Raw genomic sequence first — 21,168 nt, forward strand, 5'->3', positions numbered from 1 at the left:
TTATTTGGCATGGAATTTTATAATTATTTGTAAAAAAAAAAAAAAAAATAGGCTTGAGTTTCAAAAGCATATCCAAATGTTTGTTTACTAAGGACGTGCTTCCAGTTCCTAGCAAAAGAAAAGGCCTCACAACAACAGGCACAAGCAAAGATGAAATGGGATTTCACTTAAGAATGGATCTAGGAGTACATAAAAAGTTACTTACCATTTTGTTCTCTCTGGACTCCAGCAGCAAGCAAATCTGGTTCCCCAAGACTGATATCATTGAGCCTGGCCCCTAGACATTCCATGCAAAGATGCTTGCACCACTCCTCTGCCTCTAATTCTGAGAAAACAGAAAGAAATCCATTCATGTTGATATTTAAAAAAAAAAAAAAAAAAAAAAAAGGTGTGAAGTTAAATCAATACTTCCTCTTCCTGACAAGGTTTATTACAATATGCTTATGTTGAAATATGAATTATTAGCATAAAGTCCCACAATAATTTCTTTACCTCAATTTATGAACTTTTAAAAAGGGTTACACTATTAGGACTGCATCTTTCATCCTCAAATTTGAGGATAGGAGGTGGAGCTAACAAAGAAGAGGAATAGTGAATTTTCAAGGCAGTTTATTTCTAGTGGGCCCTCTTGAAAGAAAAAATGCAATTTAGAAAAACTTCATATATAATAGCTGAAATATTCTTTACTGATTTTTAGACAAGTCTGAACTCTTAAGGTAATTTCTGTTTCTAAATGTGTTAGAGCATTTTTCTAAGAGCAAAGGAAAAATAGTTATAAAATGCTCTTCAAATGCCAAACTTCCCTCTCTGCTGTAGTGAAGGACTATGCCTGCCAAGGTATTTTGAATAATTAATTTCTTCAGTTCTGTTCACCTTCTTTTGGTCTCAGGGCAACTTGGGCATTGGTTGAAACATTTATAAGATTCAAAACCTCCCAGTCCTTTCTGAGTTGACTTTCTCATTGAAGCAACATGAGAGCTCTGTATCTGCCAGTCCACCAAAATGTGGATTCCACATACTCCAAGGTGTAATTCCCACACACAACTCAACATCCTCCCATTCAACTGCAGCTTCATCTTATCCACTTCCCAAATTTAACATCATGAAATCCCTGGCATTGGTCAAACACACATCATCTCAAGTTGGAGCTAACACAGTATGAAACTACAACCAAGAAAAATCATGCAACTACCCAGATTGTCTTTTATTTGCAGGAAAGACTTCACCTAAGGGAAAGTTCCAGGAGAGCAGGCTCAGCACCATGCACTCACTGAGCATCCATGGTCACAGTCAGTCTCTATCTGATCATATTCAACAGTGAGGGATTCTAGTAATCTAGAAATGTTTGCATTAAACTGCCAGTGTTTCCAATCCTTTTACTGGGGACATTGGGAAAATAATTTTGTGACAATCTCTCTAATGTACTGCTAAAACTGGGAGAGAGAAAAATATTGCATGCAAGCCCCAAAGCATTTAGTGATGATGAATCATTTGAATTAGTGAAATATTTTATCTGAGAAAAACTCCTCTAAGCCTAATTGGTAAAGTCCTCAAATCCTTGCCTGGTCAGACATAGATCTCATACAAACATTTTCTGGACAAGAAAGGGAGACAGACACACAGTTCCAAGAACCTTTGGATACCTTCTTTTGTTCAGCATCTTGAATAATCCAGGAACAGATCCATATAGTTCCTGAGCTATTCTGGCTAGCAGCTGACTAAGTTCCCAGCCAAACAGCTGAAATAACAGAGCCCATTTTGAAATTTTTGAGAATCAAAAATGGTTGTTGCCACAAGATTTTAGGGGTGTTTCTTCAGAGTGTTTTGAGGAAAGTGGTGTTCCTTAACCCTTCCTGCTTTTTTGCAGTCTTTGCCTCAGGACACAGATTCCCAAAGTTGGTCTTCTCATAACATCCTCACCTTCTAGTGGTAAGAGACAGAACATTATGTCAGTAACATACATTTAGCTTCAGAGGTGAAAAGAAAATACTGAAGTAACAGGACACTGTCTTTTCAACACTGCTATGGATCCATCCTCCCTGATGGAAGTAAGGAAAGGATGGGCTTATCTCTAGACAGCAGTAAATTTTTACAGCTTTTAAAAGAAGAAAGATGAGTTTGTTCAAACACCTAGTTCCAAAATTATTCTACTCATACATAATAAATTTCCCACATATTTTCCCTTCCCCTCTTTCAGCATTTGCCATTTCCTTGGATACTTGTGAGGTCTTTTGAACAGAAGCCATGCCTTATAAATCCCACTTTCCTGAGGAGAGGGTTTCATGCTAGGGACATAGATGACAGAATTGGATCCCAAACCTCGCTGCTCTATTCTGGCAGCATGTGGAGGGGGCGAGGGAGCAGGGTGCCAGCAGACAGGTAAGAGAGCTGAGGTGCCATTGAGTCACCCAACATCTGCTTCTAATTATAGATAAAGGCAGGGCAATCGATGGGCAAAGCTGGTAGCACAAAGGTGACAGTGCAAATCTTGGCAAATGCTCCCATGGTTTTTTTTTGGCTTTTTTCTGCCTAAACTGTCTCACAGAACAATATATATGCTGACAGAATGCATAGGTCTATATAAAGCCTGCAATTTTTCCTGGAGTGTGGCAAGGATATAACATGTATTTTACAAAATCTGTATGTATTTTACAAAGTTTGCATTTTATTACTTTTTTCGTTGTGCTTGCACCCAGACTGCAAGGGCTTGTACTGAAAATGTAGAATGAAATGATGGTAAAAAAACACTTACCTAACCTTTCTAATATTACAAATATCTGAGAAGAAAGTGAAACACACTGATAATCCCATAAATCCAGTTTAACATCAATATATATTCAAAAGAGGACTCATGTAAAAGCTACAAATTCAACTTATATGTATTCTCACACCAAATTTCCAGTAGATGTTTTTGGAAATAAACAAAGTGCTCTAGGAAGCTGTTTCTTCTATTTGTCCTTGTTTTGTCTCCACAATCTATTTACTTATCTCTTTTACAGGAACATCTAGGTCTTGAAAGTTTGGATCCAGAAACCCCCTTTCAGAGTGTTTGACTGGCAGTTTATTTCAAGCTGCTGCCTTACTGCTTCCAGACACTGATGATTGGGCCCAGATTAGACCATTCTCCCACTGCCACACAGAAGAAACTTATCTTGGTACCAGCATTATAGGATCATGGCTATATTTTGCAAGTGTAGGCTATAGCATGCATTGTATTGCTGTATAGCTCAAAATGTCTGTCTTACAGAAATGATTGACTTGATGCTACGGGAAATATAGTTTCAATGCAGAAGTGAAATATCTGCCCACAGAACTGTGAGGATTTGTGTCTGCTGTCAGAAGAATCAACGCTATCTACAAATGTGTCTGGAAGGTCAAGGGTATGAAGGTAGTGTGGGAGTTAGTCCTGCCTAATGCATTCTGATAGCTAGTGCTTATTTGCAGGGAATTACCTTCAACCTTTTCCTTGATGGACATGTGAAACTTTTTTTTAGAAGAAGGTGAGTTACTCTTCAAAACCAAACCCTTGACTCTCCCTTCACCATGTGCATCAATAAAGCAACCCGCCATTCTTTTGTAAAATGTCTACAGAATGTCTTGTGTTTCTGGGTAACAAATTAAATATTATTTATGATACAAAAAATGTTTTATTATAATTTACAGTACATAAATGTGTCACAACAGCAATCTTTAAGAATGCCAGGTACCATGTCAGAAAACAGAGATATCTCAGTGACTTCTTTATTTTGATTACATGCATATACTGAAACAGATGAAATATTACAGTAGAACCAAGTAATAAAAAAATGTCAGCAAAATTGTCCTCTTTAATGCATGTAGATTAGATTTGTTGGTGGTAAATGCAGAGTTTTTAGTCATAACTGGTACTTGCAACTGAAAAATTTATTTTCCGCTTAAGATAACTGAATTCCTGGACTGAATGATAAATTATAAAGCATGCTTTCACAGCTATAAATAAAATCAAAATACCTGCATTTTTATCTTTACTGTTATTTAATTATAAAATTCTACAATAAAAATCTGATGAGGTGAGATAAAATGCAAAGAGATGGGCAACCTTAAATAGGAACTGTTTACTGCACACGAAACATTACTGGGAACAAATCTGTAAGCTTGCTACTCGACTTGCTATTGGCAATGTTTTCCTGCATCTGATCTGAGTTTTAGGTCATGCCTGAGGCTATGTGTCATTTCTGCTTCAGTTCTCAGGTGACCACTAGGTACAGTGGTGCTGTACCTAGTCTGACCACTGACTTGGACACAGGTGATACCACAGGATGATGTTGGTTTGTTGATACAATAGCAATGATGAAATAATGTCAGCAAATTGTGTTAGAGATAGGAATTTGTCATAGCAAAAGTGTTCTTCAGCTACTTGCACTTTAAAAGAAATCATTATACACAAGATTCTCTGCCGAGAGGGGGTGAGTGGCAACGAAGCATATACATGGATGCATTTCAAATTCACTGTCCACAGAAACCCTCTAGATCTCTTTCTATCTGGCCTCTAGATCCTCCAGATCTCTAAGGCTAGAGGAGAGATTGTTTTCACACTCCTAACTTAGGAAGCATTTTGTGTGTGGACTTAACCAAACACCTTCTGAATCCTGGTAACTTCACATTCTTTCACATTTTCCTTCTGTGTTCAGGTGGCAGAATCCTACAGCAGCATTCCATCTCCCACCAGCACAAGTTGCCAGCACAGCTGGATGCCTCTAGGCTGAGCTAAAGCCCTGAAATGCTGACCCCTCCTGCTCAGTCCAGTGCCCTCCATTTTGGGAGATCCACTCCACCACTATAAGCCTCAGTTTATGGAATTTGTAAATAAAAGGGCTCAATTTATATGCACCTCCTAGAGACAGGCCTCTCCCCCTTCTCATGCAGCCCACATAAAGTGATGTGGTTAAGAATTTAGGTTGGAAATAGCATGTACACAATATTAGAGGGGGATAACAAACGTAGTCCTTGTGCAAATCCAAAAACCTCACTTACATCTTCATGTTTTACCAGATGTCAAACTGTATAAATCTGAAATGTTAGTTTCTTAATTTATGAAATATTTTTATGTATTTGCTGTACAAATTGTTTAGCTCATCTTCCTTCTAAATGATGTCTACAAGAGGCATAAATCCAACTAAATATTGTTACCCTGAATGAAACTGGAGGTTCTTTCCTGGCTAGATTAGTAGGATTTAGACCTGATCTTCTCTACCAAGAAAGAAAGAAAGATGATACTGAAAAACGTGGACAGTTTAATGCTTCTAAAAACCACTCAGGCTTAATTAGAAGTTAATAAGAAAAAATATTACAGAATTCCCACAGGATTGATGTGCTATTATACTGCACCACATAAAATATATGAAGCAACTTAATCCTTTTTTTTTTTCACTAGCAAATAATACTATTGCCTGCAGGCATGTAATTTCTTATCAAAATCAATAATACTTCAAAAACACCTTTCCTTTATCAGGACATAGATCATCCTTTGATGATTTGAAAATAATTTGATTTTATAAATATTTAAAATACGTTATCTAACCATGTCTCTGTTAGTTTGGGTACTTATCTAGAGCACGTCACACACACTCAAACAGATACTAATCTAAAGCAATGTAGATATTTCATATCTTTGCCCAGAGCAACAGAGGGATAGAGCTTATTTTGTATAATAATATATTACTTATTAACACTGCCTATACATGAAATTGGCAAATTTTTATCAAGTGATAGCTGGGAAGCAACGAAGGGGACATATGTTGTATTTATTTTGAAAGAAGAGAAAATCACTCTGTATGTAGATTAAAACTTGATTTCCAGTAGAAAGGAACAGAGATAATAGGCTACAACTCTGAGAGCAACTGGTTTATTAAAATTATTTTTATTGACCAGCTATATTTGAAGGTATTTTATTGACACGTGGGATTCATATATAGAGTTTTTCCTTGTGTTTCAAATAACACTACTTCTAAGGAAACTTTCTCATATTTTTCTTGAATGGTGATTTTTGAATATTTCACCTGAAGTAAAGTGTTTTACTATTATTTAAGTGTAAATCATTGAACCAAAAGACAAAGGAAAGTCATATACAGAAAACCACATACACTGTTAAATCATATTAACCCACTGAAAATGCTACATATTCTAGCAGTGGCAAAACTTGTTAAAGGAAGCCTGAAAATATTCTCTGGAAATACTTTTGATGAGTCAAGTTCCTAAAAAACTTGCCATTTCCACATTTTAATATGATAACACCCTTACTGTGGAATGAATAACAGCCATTAAAAATCATGCGTATTTTTGACTATACCATTAGTTTAAAGATATACACACCTTTCATTTGAGCATTACTTTTTTTTTCCTTAAACAAATACTAAATAATGCAGCAATCAAGATAAATGAAAATTACAGAACATGAACACATACTCTGTAACTTAATGCTTTATCCGTTGGTATATTTTGCTAATGCACTATTTTTTTTTTAAGTGAGGAAAGATATGGTCTAGGTATTATACAAAAAGAAACTTTCATTTCCCAATTATTTGCTGTTTTAAACTTGAGTTGGTATAAGGGCAGTACAGTTAATTGCAATAATTACCAAAGGACATTTATTAGCTTTTAAAACTCTTGTTTCTGCCACACTTATCTGGAGATGCAAGATTTATCAAGAACAGGGTTCTGATAATTAATCTAATTATGTACCTGTGTTTGCAAATAGCCAGCTGGATATGTCTGTATTTATTGAGATATATCAAAGCTGACATTTTCATGAAAACATCTCATTTGTTTCTGCAGGTCTGATAAGAAGTTTCATATAACCAGCACTCAGCTGCTAGTCTGTCTATTGTCCTGTCTATAGTATAAACATGCACAGTGTTAAGTCAGTCCTTTTGAAGGCAAGAATAGTATTTTAAAAGATTTGTCATATTGATGTTACTGTCCATTAAACTCTTGTCCATTAAAGCAATAAGAAGCAAAGTTCCCCATATGCAATGCTGCTTGAAAATGAAGTTTTCATACAGAAACAGAACTCTGACAACTTGTTGGAAAAACAGAGTATATGGGAAAATGAATAGCCTACAAGGAAGGAATTTCCTTTGCTCCATACTACTGCTAATGTAACTATAGGACATTTGTCTTCCTTTTTTTCTTCATGAAAATGGCAATTTCTGCTGTTAAAAAGAAGTGTATATCACCTTAGTCTGTGATTAGTCCTAGAGAAATGAATGATGCCATTCCAGGAAGAAAATGTGATTCAGTGGATAAATTAGTCCTTGAGGGTAGATTTATAAGTATTCTTAAAAATTATGTATTCTGCTTCATGCTGGAGACTAGTGGCTCTCATTCTACCACAAATGTTTATCAAGTGTTGGCATGTCCAACAGACCAAAAGTGAGCAGCCACCATTACCTAAAAATATGCCTGGCAAAATTTCATTCTCAGTTCAAACTTTCATTAACTTTCAAACTTTCTTTAAAGTGCAAAGAAAGAATTAAGAAAACCTGCCTAAACATAGAAGAAACATTTACATTTTGTCTGAAACTAATGGGCCAGCAACAAGAATCTGACGTGGGAATTATACAGTTCCCCAGGACTGTCAATTCATACCTGTTTCAACTGTTATTAATGTTAAATTGCAATGGCATGAAAGTAAAATAACCTCAGGCAGCATGTCAGTAGTGGGAATGGCATAAACACCATCAGTCAAGTGTCCAAAAAAGGTCTGTCACCAGGAACATAACACAAAGAGGATGCTATCACATCAACTTTTGCTGCTACCCCATTACTGGCAGTCAGCAAAAGCATTTTTCTATCTTAAAAATTGGTAGTATTTCAGACTTAGTCTACTCCCACAACATTTTTATTCCTCTTGGGAAAGTTACAGTGCTGGTTTTTAAATGAATGGGAAATTTAATACCTTCTATGCAAATGTAAAGTATGCCTCCTTTCCATTTTCTAGTGTTTATGTTATGGTCTAGTAAAAGAATCCAATACCCAAATAAACTGGTACAAATCCCAGGGTTCCCTTCACTTTTCTTTTTCAATATGTTAAATATCCAGTTTTATCTTTGAAGTATTGGCAAATTTTGTCACTTGAAGATCAGAAATATTGTTAGATTAGATAAATAATTTTTAGAGTATTAGTTTCTTTTAGAAAATCAACGGGAAAAGGACTATTTTCAATAAACAGAAGAAAAACTGCATACTATTTCCACTATATGCTTCATTGCCCTTATGCCTTTGAACATATGACTTTCACTCCAGCCATCTGAATATCTTCTGCATTAAATCAGTAGGAGCAGACAGTAACTAACACACTTGGATGTTTTTGCAATCTCCCATTTTTTCTTTGGCTGAACATGACTAATTAAAGCAAGACTTCAAGCTATGAATACTTAAGAGTTATTAAAAGTTGTGCAGTTTGGGTTGAGCACAGAGGGCAGTGTTATTGTTGCCCTCTTCTAATGTAAGGAGGTTAGGAAATTTGTCCTGCATGGTACTATACATGACTTTCATAATAAGAAATCTCCTGAAAGAATACTTTTTTCTTTCTTTGTTTCCATTGTCCAATAAATGCAAAATTTTCCCCCAAACTCTAAAACTATTGTTTTCAAGATGTGAGTCCTAGCTACTACGAGAGTCAAGAAGGTTTTTATGGCATTGGAAGTGTAAAGAAACTCATTCAAAGCAATTACTGACTGAAATCATCTGTAAGATCATAATGCAGTGTGTGCTCTACTTGATTCTCAGTTGCATAAAACTTTACTCTGAGACAGAACAAAGTATTAGCTCGAGATGTCTCTGTGTCTTCCACTTTATTCTTGGGGGTTTTTAATGAGGTGCTACTGCAAAGAAATAAATCTTAAAAGTTCATAGTCTGGAGTAAGTACCAAAGGAAATATAATTAGAAAAGTCTTTCTCAAATTTCACATCTACAGGATTTAAACCCAAAGGGGATTACTTTTTCATTAGCAATTTCTTCCTCTCATTTTAAACTTGTATCTTTTATTCCCAGTATGAAGTGGGGTTTTACATTTGATACATGTAAACATTATTTAAATTAGAGAATATTTAATGAAAAGAGACATTCTTTGAATGTTTATGGAAATAGAGGCTTTCCAATCAGGTAAAACCTCCTGTAAATAATAGTCTTCTAAAAAAATTGTATCTAAAATATGAAATTTTAGATTACTGGTTTTTTATACCACTGAGACCTCTACATCATGATGAATACATAGGAGACACAAATGACTACCTGAGAGAAGATACAGTTGCTTGAAGCTGAAACTCATAATCTATACTTTCATTACATTAATAGGACATTTTTTCTTTTTTCATTCAGTAGACTTCTAAGATTCAGAACAGTAAAACCATGTTGCTGAACCAGGAAAACAGTAAACGGATCCATCTTCAATTATGTGCTGTTTTTCTCCAAGAAAATAAGTTGAGATGAATGCAATCTTACAGAAAAAAACAAGATTAAATCATTGGAAACTTCAAGAGCTCTGCTGAAATGGTTTAAGGCATGTTAACTGGAGACTCACAGATGAAAGATCATTTTATTTAAAATCTTTCATCTTTATTTAAGGGTAAACAACTCACCATGAAAGTATAAAAATTGCTTAAATTTAATATTTTGATCTGTATAAAGCAAGAACTGCAGCAAAAGATTAGGATTTAGGTTTGTGAATCAGGGGGGCTGATTACAGTGAGAAAGAGTATCTACAGAAGATGTAGCTGTAATTAATGCACACTGGTGATTAATTGCCCACTAACAGCTCACTTGTGAAGTGAATTTTAGGCACACACCCAGCTAGAGGGGAGGGGAAGGATTATCCTTTCCTTTATGGAGGAGATGAAGTCATACACTGGCAAATACTGGTCTTCTCTGCTCCTTACTGGGACTCTAGGCAAAATTTCCCAATTTCTCATGACTTAGGCTAAATTCAAATCCATGGCTGATACCTTTTAACAGAGAAAGCAACCTAGAAAATTCTGCAGAGAAAAGAGTCTTAATGGTAGGGATGAGAAAATTGATCACTGTCATTTGGAAAGGAGTTACTCAGCACCATCAGCACATTCAACTAATGGGCAAAAGTACAATTCTTATGCTGCCATATACCTTTCCTATTTTCTGCATTAATGATTTGAAATGAGAAAATGGCTGACTTAAATGCTGCTCTTCCTTCTGCTTGGAGTGGCTTCCTCCAAAGTTCCACTGCCTTAAAAAAAAAAAAGGAAAAAAAAGCACCTCTTGATTTTGTGGTGAGTGTGAGCAGAAGTTTATTAATTTAGTCAAAACAAATAAGTATGACTTTAGGGTTTTTTTCCCTGGATCAGAGTGTTACAATGAGATTATAATAACAAGTAACTAATAAAGAGCAACTATATACACAATTTACATAATTCTGTCCTTTTTTTTTGTTGTTGTTCCTGAATTGGATAAAGGTAGGAAGACATTATTCTTTACATTTTCACAATAAAACCTAATATATGCCTTTGCATAGAATTGTGATAACATATATAATTAAGGAATCAATTTCCATGCCCAAAACTAGTATTGCAATATAATAGAATGAAGCATGATTGAAAAAATCTTGTTATACAAATGACAGTGACATTTTGGAGAAGTAACCCTTTACTGAGCTAGAAAGAGAGAAACCTTTTCTTTTTATATCAGAAAAAAATTACAACTTCATTTACTGCCTTGATTTGATCCCTCATGAAGCCCAAAGTTTATATCAACAAATACATGTATAATGTTTATAAGTACAAACTCCCAAATCTTAATAAAGATTTTCACAAATATGCTACCTAGAGTTATAAATCTGTAGTTTTTCCATCATGACCTCCATTAAAGAAAGCATTTATAATACCTGTTAGAATTCAAAATAGCCTTCATCAGCATACACACAAATTTTCACATGCTGTCAGCTATTTGATTCACAATGGAGATTATAAATATAGCTGTGACAACCTTAAAAAAAATAAAATTACTTAAATTCTCATAATTCATGGGCTACCACTATTTTCTTAACTAAGCAGGCACGCAGTTACAAACTGCCTATAAAGTAGATCAACATAATAACATGCAGAAACATACAGTTCTCCTTCCAACTTCTTCCTCCTCACATTTCTCCTACCATGATCATAGACTTTATAAATAAGCCTTCAGATATTAAGATGTTAAGCCTTTTAACTTAGATTGCTGTCTTACAATATAAATTCTTATTTTAATCATGTCTACATTTTAATTAAAATTACACATATGCATAGGATATGAACCCAAGGATGTATCTAGACATCAAGAAATGCAGGGCATAGCATTTGAAGGACTAGTTAATGACACATATGATTTTTAGAGTTCCTTTCCAGTTGGTTCTTAACCACAGTAAACTAAATTTTCATCTAAATCATATTTGTACAGACAAATAATAAACACTTCCCAGAAATAATAAACTCTACTCAGAAAAAACCAAGATGATTGTCAACATGAAATGCCATATGAGAAGAAAACTATTTATACCCAGCACACACAGGAAATATTGTCAAACAAACACAAGGTAGGGGTTACATACATATCTGAATATTGCTGATTTCTACTTTATTGCTGTGAGCATGATGATACAGCAGCAAGGACAGCATTTATTAGCAAGAAAGTACTGCTATATTCAGTGACATATGCTAGGACCACTGCTTCTTGCATCACACAGATGTCATGGACTTTTAGTTGTACTAAACCGGGAAAAGATTCACACTGTCACTGAGTAGCAACATTTTGGAGTTACATTGGCTTTTTGAGTTTCCTGCATTCATTCATTTCCATCACTAGAGAAAAAAGCAGAGATAAATGTCAGGCTGTCTGTTTAATTCCCTTATTTTTTCAGCAAGGTGATTGCAAGCCATAGCAAGGTTTAGGCTAACCCCCTTAAACATTTAAACAAACTTACCATGGCAATATTGTTGATGTTTAAAATATAAAGCAGAAGCTACATAGTAAGATATTTTGCCATTCTTACTGGATTCATTTTTATAGGAACATACCTAACACATAACTGTCTTCCTAGACAGGTTAACTTAATTATCTAGAGTCCTGTTTAGATAAAATTATCTTTAATTTTACATTTATGGACATACTTATTTTATAAACCCACAGCAAATTTTCTGATTTGATTATTGGAATTTCTAGGTCCAGTCAAAATTATCAGTAACAGATGTAATATTGACTTAATGTTTTATTTATGGAATATAAACTTCAGATACAGGATTCATTTTTTCCCCCCTTGAAACTGAAACCAAATGGTAAACTACTGAGAGGTCTGGCCAGTGAAGAACTTTGTATAGAGAAAGCCAAATTCACAATGTCACTGGGCAAGTACCATTCTGAAATGGAGCTGTTTTCCAACAGCACTCCAAAGGGCTACCTTTGGGGGATACCTTGTAAAGTACTTCCCATTTATGAAACACAGATAATTGATTTTAGTAAGCCATTGTTCTTATTTAGAACGTGATTAAATGGTCTTAATTTCCTTTTCCACTTCACTAATTCTAAGCTTGCTTAATTTTTCTGCAAGCCAATAGGGTTATGATTTAATCCTAAATACAGGAATATTTTAAAATATGTCTAGTTTACAAACAAATTATCATTTATAATGGACCAGTTAATATAATTTCATTATTAGGAAAGTAACAATAATATGTATGTTACATATGTATGTTAATATGTATGTTAAAACTCTACACATTTTTAAGGAAAGGCTTGGGTTTAAGAAAAAACAAGGAACTTTAGATCAGTTTTTCAACTTTGTCTTACATGATCATGAAAATGCAGGCTAAATTCTCCTTAATGCTATCCAATAAAATTACAGTCTCACAAGAGATACTAATGATTTAATGTTGCTGGATTTAAAAAAAAATTCATTGCAAAATTAAGTTCACATACAGATCCTTTTTAAAAAAAATATAAGAAATGTCCCACATTTTCAAAATGTAAAGCTGTTCTGAAAGTTAATAGATCTAATGTTCTATCCTTAAGAAGCAGACCAAGATTCCTCATAATACCAGTTAATATGGAGATTTCACTTCAAAGTAAAGCTCTAATCTTCATAAGACATTAGAAGACTAGTGCATGTCATATAAATTTTATTGAATATGAATCTTAACTGCCTAACATATGCCAGAACACTATATGTATGTGTTATTAATATACTTGGACACATTTGGAATTATTTGCATTACATTTGTGAGCAGAATTGTTGATTCTGACTTCACTATGGCATGAAATGAGTGATTGGTCAATTTGAATTCAGAAAAAAACCAACTCTTATCTAATAAAAAGCAACCCTAAAGCTGCTTGATTTGTAGTAGAAACTGTCACAAGAGATGGTCATCAAAACCCATCAAACAGCACTGCAAGTTTGATCCACCAAACACTTGCAAAACTCAAACCCAATATAATGTCTATTTTGTCTTCTGGAACACTTACAAATTGATACAAACTCAGTCTAAAGCAAAATGCAAAGAAGTTCTCAAATCAGAACATACATTTTCTCTATCATTATATAAATTTTTCATACCAGTTGTAGTTGTTTCAGCAGGAGAGGGAAATTATTATATTTGTAATTATTAACACCTTACTTGCATTATTTTCACATTAATACACTATTTTATAAGTTTGAAAACAAAATGAAAAACTGAGCTAACTAAAAGACTAAATGCTCAAAGGCAACAACAGCTTCTCTATGATTGTTTTCCATTGAATAATTTCAGCTTTAACCTCAGATTTTGCAAGGAAGATTTAGAAGCAGTTTGAAGCAGTTGAAACAATTTAAAGCTTTAAAAGTAGACCTGCTTTAGGAAAGGTATTGGAAAAAAAGAAAGCTTTTTTTAAAGCAAACAGGATAATTTATCTGTATGGATAGTGCAAACATTGTATGAATGTTCTTGAACATTCTGCAGTTACAGAAAACACACTCATATTTTCCTCCTTCATTGCAATCTTTGTGTAGAGAAGACTGAATTGCAATAAATGCCATACTGATTTGAAGAAAAGCAACATATTTTGGGGCAGTCTTTAAAGCCCTTTTAAACTACATTAAGCAACGATTATGACTGATAAATTTGGATTATTTAATTAAACTTCGGACATCTGAAGCACAATTTGCTTCTTGGCCTTAATTAAAATAAGAATTCCAAGAATTTAAGGCTAAACATCCCAAATTGACTCATACAGTAAAATTAATACAGGAAATAATTTTTAATTTATTTACCAGAGAAAAGGATAAGTCCTGTCTGAGAAATTTATTGCCATCTTGCTTGGAACTGACACCCAGGATCATCAATTACTGTAAACAGTAATCTCAGCTGCCTGGGAATACACTAGTTAGTAACTGGAATATCTGCAGTTGGTGTATTAGTGATTCATTTGCACATCTATCATATCCATGGCAGCCTTTTAAAATACAGGAAAAGTGAACAACTTAAATTATTGAAATTGGGAGCTATTTCTACCTAAAATTTATTTACTTATGTTCTTAAAAGTAAGTCATAGTTTAATACGTTTTCCCCTTAAATATTGGCAGAGAGATTAAAAAACTGAATGGGCTGTGAGAATGAATTAAGCACCTTTGCTCTGCAGGTATAAAAACTGGGACAGCTCAAGAAAAATCTTACAAGAGTCACGTAAAACCTTGTCTTTGCCTATCACTACGTACCTGCAGCAGTCCAACACGTGGTTCAGTCTTAAAATTGCTTTAGTTCTCATCAACTAGACAGCAGTGAAATGCCAGTGTAGAAGCTTTACTGATCACCCTGGCTGCAGTGGCCATTCTGACTACTCTACAGCCCATGGCTGTGTGCTAATGCTGATATCACTAGAGGCTGGGGACAAACTCAAAATGTTATGAAGATGGAAGGACAGTGAACACTGAATGCTTACCTTTTGTTTGGCTATGGTCTGGCTTGATTTTTTTGAATGTACACAAATGTGCCCAAGTTTTCCATGCCTAGACTCTACGTGAAATAGAATAATCCAGTGCTGAATACAAGTGCACATAAGTAGCACACAAAATTTTGTGTGCTCTTTTACACCCACTACTCTTCTCAGGTTTCTTTCATTCAGTGACAAAAGGGTTTCAAAAGACCTGAAACAGTTAACCTGCCAACAGTCCCATATGCCTTAACACCATAAGTAGCCAAATGCAATGCAAGTTGAATAGTGACAGAGAATGAAAAATAGCATGTGTGTTTTAGGTTTGGAGCAGTAAATTATCATGTTCTTCATTGAACTCTCCCCAGGCTCAGCCAACCATACATCATTTGTCAATACTTCAAACTCAATCTATAAATTAATGCCATGATTTTTGTGCTGTCACTAAATGTATGCTGTTCTCAGGAGAGGTCAGGAACTGCAGAAATCATCTAATTTTATGAGTTGATACATATTCACAAATCCCATGAGATCTGACCTATATTCCATGTAGATGATCAGAAGCCTTTTTATCTCATCTGATACCTGGATTCCACTCCAGTGACAGCAAACTTGTGGACATCAAATGAGGTTTTACACTAATCCCAAAGGGAAAGGAAGTAGAAATATGACCAAGCACAGTAGCTATGAGTTAAGCAATTGTATCTTCTATTACCTTTAGAGAAATTTTTAATGTGGAAAAAAAAAGTGGAAAAAAGGAAACAGTCTAGAATTTCACCACCTATGTACGTCTCCACTGGCACATTAGTACCAGGACAGTAAGGTCCCATACCAGTGCTTTCCAGAAGAGAAGACTGAAAGGATTAGGAGGCTGAGTGAGTGATAACCAAAGCAAACAGATACATTAAAAACCTGAGAGCCTTTTCACTGCTAGTGTCAAAAATTTAAAAAAAAAAATACCAGAAGGAATGATGGAAGGCAGGAGAAAAGGAAGGAAGGAAGTGGCGGAAGAAAGAAAAAAAGAAAGGAAAGAAAGGAAAGAAAGGAAGAAAGAAAGGAAGAAAGGAAGGAAGGAAGGAAGAAAGGAAGAAGGAAGGAAGGAAGGAAGGAAGGAAGGAAGGAAGGAAGGAAGGAAGGAAGGAAGGAAGGAAGAAAGGAAGGAAGAAGGAAGAGAAGGAAGAAGGAGGAAGAAAGGACGAGAAGGAAGACAGGAAGAAAGTCGAAGAGAAGGAAGGAACAGGAAGAAAGGCAAGGAAAGGACGAAGAGGAAGAGACAGAACAGAAAGAAATGAAGGCAGGACAGAAGAAGAAAGAACAGAAAGAAAGCAAGAAAGCAAGAAAGGAAAGGACGACAAGTCATACACAGTCACAGATCATTATCTTAAACTTGCTAACAATTCCTTGATACACTAATATTTTTTAATATTTGCATTGGGTTTATATGGCAAGATTTTGGTAGTGAGGTGTGTTGGAGAAGTGGTTTCTGTAAGAAAACAGCACAATCTGCCCTAATGTTGAACAGAGACAACTCCAGCCAGCTCCAAGGCAGACTTGCTTCCAGCCAAAGCTGAGCCCATCACCAGTGCTGGTAGTGCCTGTGTGAAAAAACATTCAAGGAATGGTAATGTATGATAGGGAAGAAAACACACCAGAAACAGCCCTGCAGAAACCAGTGTGAAAGAAGGAGTGGGAAGATGTGCTCCAGGTGCCAGAGCAGACCCCTGCAGAGACAAAATATTATGAATTGACTGCAACCTTCATTCCCCATCCCCTTGTGCTGCTCAGGGAGCAGCTGGGAGTTAAGTTGAGCCTGTCAAAGAAGAAATGGTAGAAAAGTGTTTTCAGATCTCTTTGTTTTGCCCTTCACTATCTTACTCTGTTGCTAGTTAGCCCAAATCTGTTTTGCCTGTTTTGGTACCTCACAAACAACTCCCTGTACTTACCTTGACTCATTAACTTTTTAGTGTGTCTTTTCCTCCTGTCCTGCTGAGTAGGGGAAGGGAGAGAGCAGCTTAGTGGGCACAGCCAGCCTAAGTGAAATCACTACAATATAACCACATAACCTCTGTGTTCTAGATATGAATATTGGATACAGAGGTGGTGCAGGCTTCTTCTACCTAACAACACAGCCTGGATATGGATATTGCCACTGAAATGCCCTGCCTCCTTGCAGGTCTGTCACAGTGTTTGCCAGTAAGAGCAGGCTAAGGAGTTTTTGTATTGACTCTCCTGCCAACCAGATGAGAAGCACAGGGAATTTGCAAAGACCTGATGCCTCCCTAATACAAAGCTGCACTATTTTCAGACTAGAGCTGGCTTGCAGCCAAGACTGGTTATATCTAGGCATGAAGACATAACCAAAAAAAAAATCCTTTATTGTCTCTTCTCATTATCAGGCAATGAAAACTACACCCTTTGCAGATTACACACCTTAACAAGGTGCTAACATTTCTGCACAGTTTTAAGGGATAAGTCTGAAGACAAGTGATTATTTGCTCTAAAACGGGTTATTCTTAGAGCTGGTTGAGACTTTTCTGAGTAAATCGAGATGCATCAAGATCTAAATGCACTGTCAGAAAACAACCCATCTGCCTGTCTGTCTGGCAGGCTGCTTAAGAATCCACAATTTCAGCATCAGGTGCAGTCGTATCATGTTAATGGGGGTCAGAAGCCTAAAGACTGGGGAAGAATACCTACTCTGATGATGCAGCTTTGTAGTCTTGCCTGAATTTTGAAGGAAAACGTCTTGTTTGAATTTCCCTTTAACAAGAACAATTTAAAAATCTATTTTTAAATTGCAGTCGTTAGAGCACAGGAAGTTATAGATTTGAAAGCATACAAATATACACTATTACATTTTGTAGTGCTGGGTGTTAGAAAGTATCAGTCTAGGAAAGAAATTGAATCCATTTGTTCTGGCTTTACAAAAAAAAAACCACCCTTCTTAAAATACTAACTCTCATTCACCTTTTTTCCCAAGTACCTACCACAGCAGAGGTCCTTATAACAAATTACTCAATTAAAGAACACCACATGCATAATGCATGGGACAGACTAACCAAGATGGAAAGACAGGCTTTTGTTCTAGCTTCAACTATATGCAATATGCCATTCTCTTTTCAACCTGACATAAAACTCCTGATACACTTTTGTTTCTTTTAATTATGTCAAAAAAACCACCCTAAAGAGGCAAGGCACAATCCACCAGGAAATGGCCTCAAGTTGCACCAGGGGAGGTTTAGATTAGATATGAGGAAAGTTTCTTCTCCGAAATGGTGATCAGGCAGTGGAATATGCTATCCAGGGAAAGGGTGAAATCACCATCCCTGGAAGTTCAAATGTGCTGTTTGTTAAGAATTCGCTTCTATGAACAGCCTAAAAAAATCAGGGTAAGGTTCTTCAAAACCTGAACAGCTTGTAGAAATAGAAACCTTAAGTACAATGATGATGGCAAAAAGACTTTTAGAAAATCCCACTACCTTTTGTGTTGTGGGAAGTAAGAAATTACCTTGCTTTGTGCACAGAAATAAATACTTATTGTAGTCTGTTCTACAAACATCAGAGTGTTTAGTAACATGGATGTTTAAAAAGTGAAGACATAAAAGTTTGCTTGTAAACTTCATCCTTATCAAGCACAATGTGCTGTTTCATGGCATGACTCCATATTACAACCCCATACATGGATATTTCAGTAACATTAGATTCTATATCCACATATATACCTTTAGTAGATGTTTATTATAGAGAAAAGTTCTCTGCCTGAGATTTTTTTCCAGACTTTGACACATTCATTTGTCATCCAGTTAATGAAGTTATACCAGTCCTTCATCTGCAAACTACCAATTACAGCTCAGAATATGAGGAAATTTTATGCACAAAACTCATCAAGATTCTCTGACTGTTTTCTGTAATCCTTTAATTATTGCATGTGAATGCCTTTTGGCAGTGTAGAGCAGGCCAATATTTTTACAAACCAGGTGCAGATAGCATGAAGGCATGTTAAAGTAGGTCATGTCTTATTACTTTACCTTCTAATAAAATGTGTTTACAAGGGAGGAAGTACATTTGGACTTTCACACTTACAACATGATTAAAAATTATTCCAACTTAATTTATGGCATGAATTATACAAACAGTCTCCATATCTTTGTTTCATAGGACCAGAAGCTATTTATGGCATGGTACTTTTATCAAAACCACCAAGAATCTCGAAATGAGATCAGAAAGAATTCACGTTGTACAGAGATGCACAACATACTAGCAATTTCAGATTTCAGTTTAAGGTAAACAGCCAGAGGCTAAGGAAAACCTCTTTTTTTTTTTAGCCAAACTTAGACCATGTTATTCTGCATTTTTATAGGCTTCTGTCATCTCACTGACACATACTTTGCTCTAGTATAAAGTATAGAGCTTGCAGATACTAAAATGTTCATTGATTTTTAACAGTTTACAACCCTCCCTCTCCAGTACAAAAATCCAAACCAACAAGTGAGGAAGTAGGATACTTTCTAGTAAAGTCCAAAAAATTATTCCACAACTTCACATGCCTGAAATCCCAGACTTCAGCATCACTAACCCACCTCCATTCCATGCTTACTTGGAAGGGCAACTGTATGTTGAACTTCCAGGGCAGAGGCTTTGAGACTCATGCATTTCTCCTAGTCACTCTAAATTCACTATTCAAGTTGGTGCTGACCTTGCATCATCTACCAGATGAAGTTGAAATCTTCTTGATCTCTTCTCTTTGTCTTCTGAACTTGCTGAGTTTCTGCAGGCAGGAAGATTTTTTCCTAATTTTTTATTCTCAAGAAGTTCTACATGCACTCTAAAATAGATAATTCATCATTATCTTAGCTACCTTCTTTGTCTTTTGTTCCTATGAGAACAGTTTCTATTTCATATAGATTTCAATACCTTCAAGCAAAACTGTGATATGGAAAGCACCTATGGTGTCTACACTTCAATAAATTTGTCCAGGACAAATGAATAATACTTCTCTACTTAGGATCATGGAATGCCTTGGGTGATCAGTTGCTTCCAGGGTTCTCATTTCTACCTTTGGGAAAGATGGATACAATGTTTCTTTACTCCCCCAGTCACCTGGGACTTGATTGTCATGACTTTCCAAATGCGGAGAGCACCTGTACAGACCCACTATGTTAGACATTATTAAAGAGTCTCCAGACAAGTTTACAGAATGTGAACAGCAAGAGCAACTAAATCCTTATCACCTCTGCAATTTACTCAACTACATAATCAAAATTTAGGGAAACAAAACAGATTTCAGTCTCCAAAGTTTTGACTTTTCTAAACTTTAGGATTTCCTGTATTGCAGTCTTAGATCAAGTTTACCTTTCCCAGTTCCTGCATTTAGAAATGTTACAGCTTTCCTCCTTAGTTTGTCACAGCACCTGTGCATGCTCCTGCTGGAAGTTAACCTTATTTCCTTTCTGTCCCACAATTGCCCTATAAACTGAGAATGCTGCAGCATTTCTAGCTCAGGGCCCTACATGGAAGAAGTACTGAAAAGATGGTGACCATTTTGTGTGTCTACTGTTTTCAAATTTAGCGTTCTACTAAAAAAAGATAAAAATATGAGTTTGTCTTCCCAAAATATAATTTAAATAATTTTAGAACTAAGTCTGCAGTCAATTTATAACCTAGAAGTGACTGAAAAGGATGGAAAGCAACAGTGTAGAACCAGATCCATCAACAGCTATGTCTGGAAGATGGAGCATAATTTTCTGCATTCATTCCATTTGCCAGTAATACATATTACCAGTATGTGTCAGAAAATTGCAACACTGTAGTTCAGACAGATAACCAAGAAAAATGAGGATAACTGGCAAGCAACAGCAATGAGAGGCAGAATCCAAATACTTAAACTTTATATATATTAAAGTCAGAACAGAGATGCCTATTTATAGGCAAAATGAAAAAAAAAAAAAATGAAGAAACTGAACCTCATCAATACTTAAAAGGAAACTATTTGCCCAGAACAAAAGGGTATGCATTCTTAGTAAATTTTAACATATCATGACTCAGACTGAATTTTGCCATGAAAGTGGATAGTGTTTCAAAAATTGTGATAAAAAAGGAAAAATGTAAGAATCCAGAGCAACATATCCAACTTCATGAAATTCCTGTCTTTTCATTCTTTTTTAGGTCTCAGACAATGTGCTACACCTGGAAGTGAGAGCATGCATCTGATCTCCAATGGG

At 35.5% G+C, this 21,168-nt stretch overlaps 1 protein-coding gene across 1 annotated transcript in view; it reads right to left on the reverse strand.

The window, feature by feature from the left end:
* DOK6 (docking protein 6) overlaps nt 1-21,168 on the reverse strand; it is a 239,182-nt gene that overhangs the window by 94,655 nt on the left and 123,359 nt on the right. Inside the window, exon 4 of the mRNA XM_030231203.2 lies at nt 206-325. Within this exon, the coding sequence (XP_030087063.2) occupies nt 206-325 (120 nt within the window). The remainder of the gene's footprint in view (nt 1-205; nt 326-21,168) is intronic.

This window comes from Serinus canaria, chromosome 2 (genome assembly GCF_022539315.1).
Source record: "Serinus canaria isolate serCan28SL12 chromosome 2, serCan2020, whole genome shotgun sequence".
NCBI lineage: Eukaryota > Metazoa > Chordata > Aves > Passeriformes > Fringillidae > Serinus > Serinus canaria.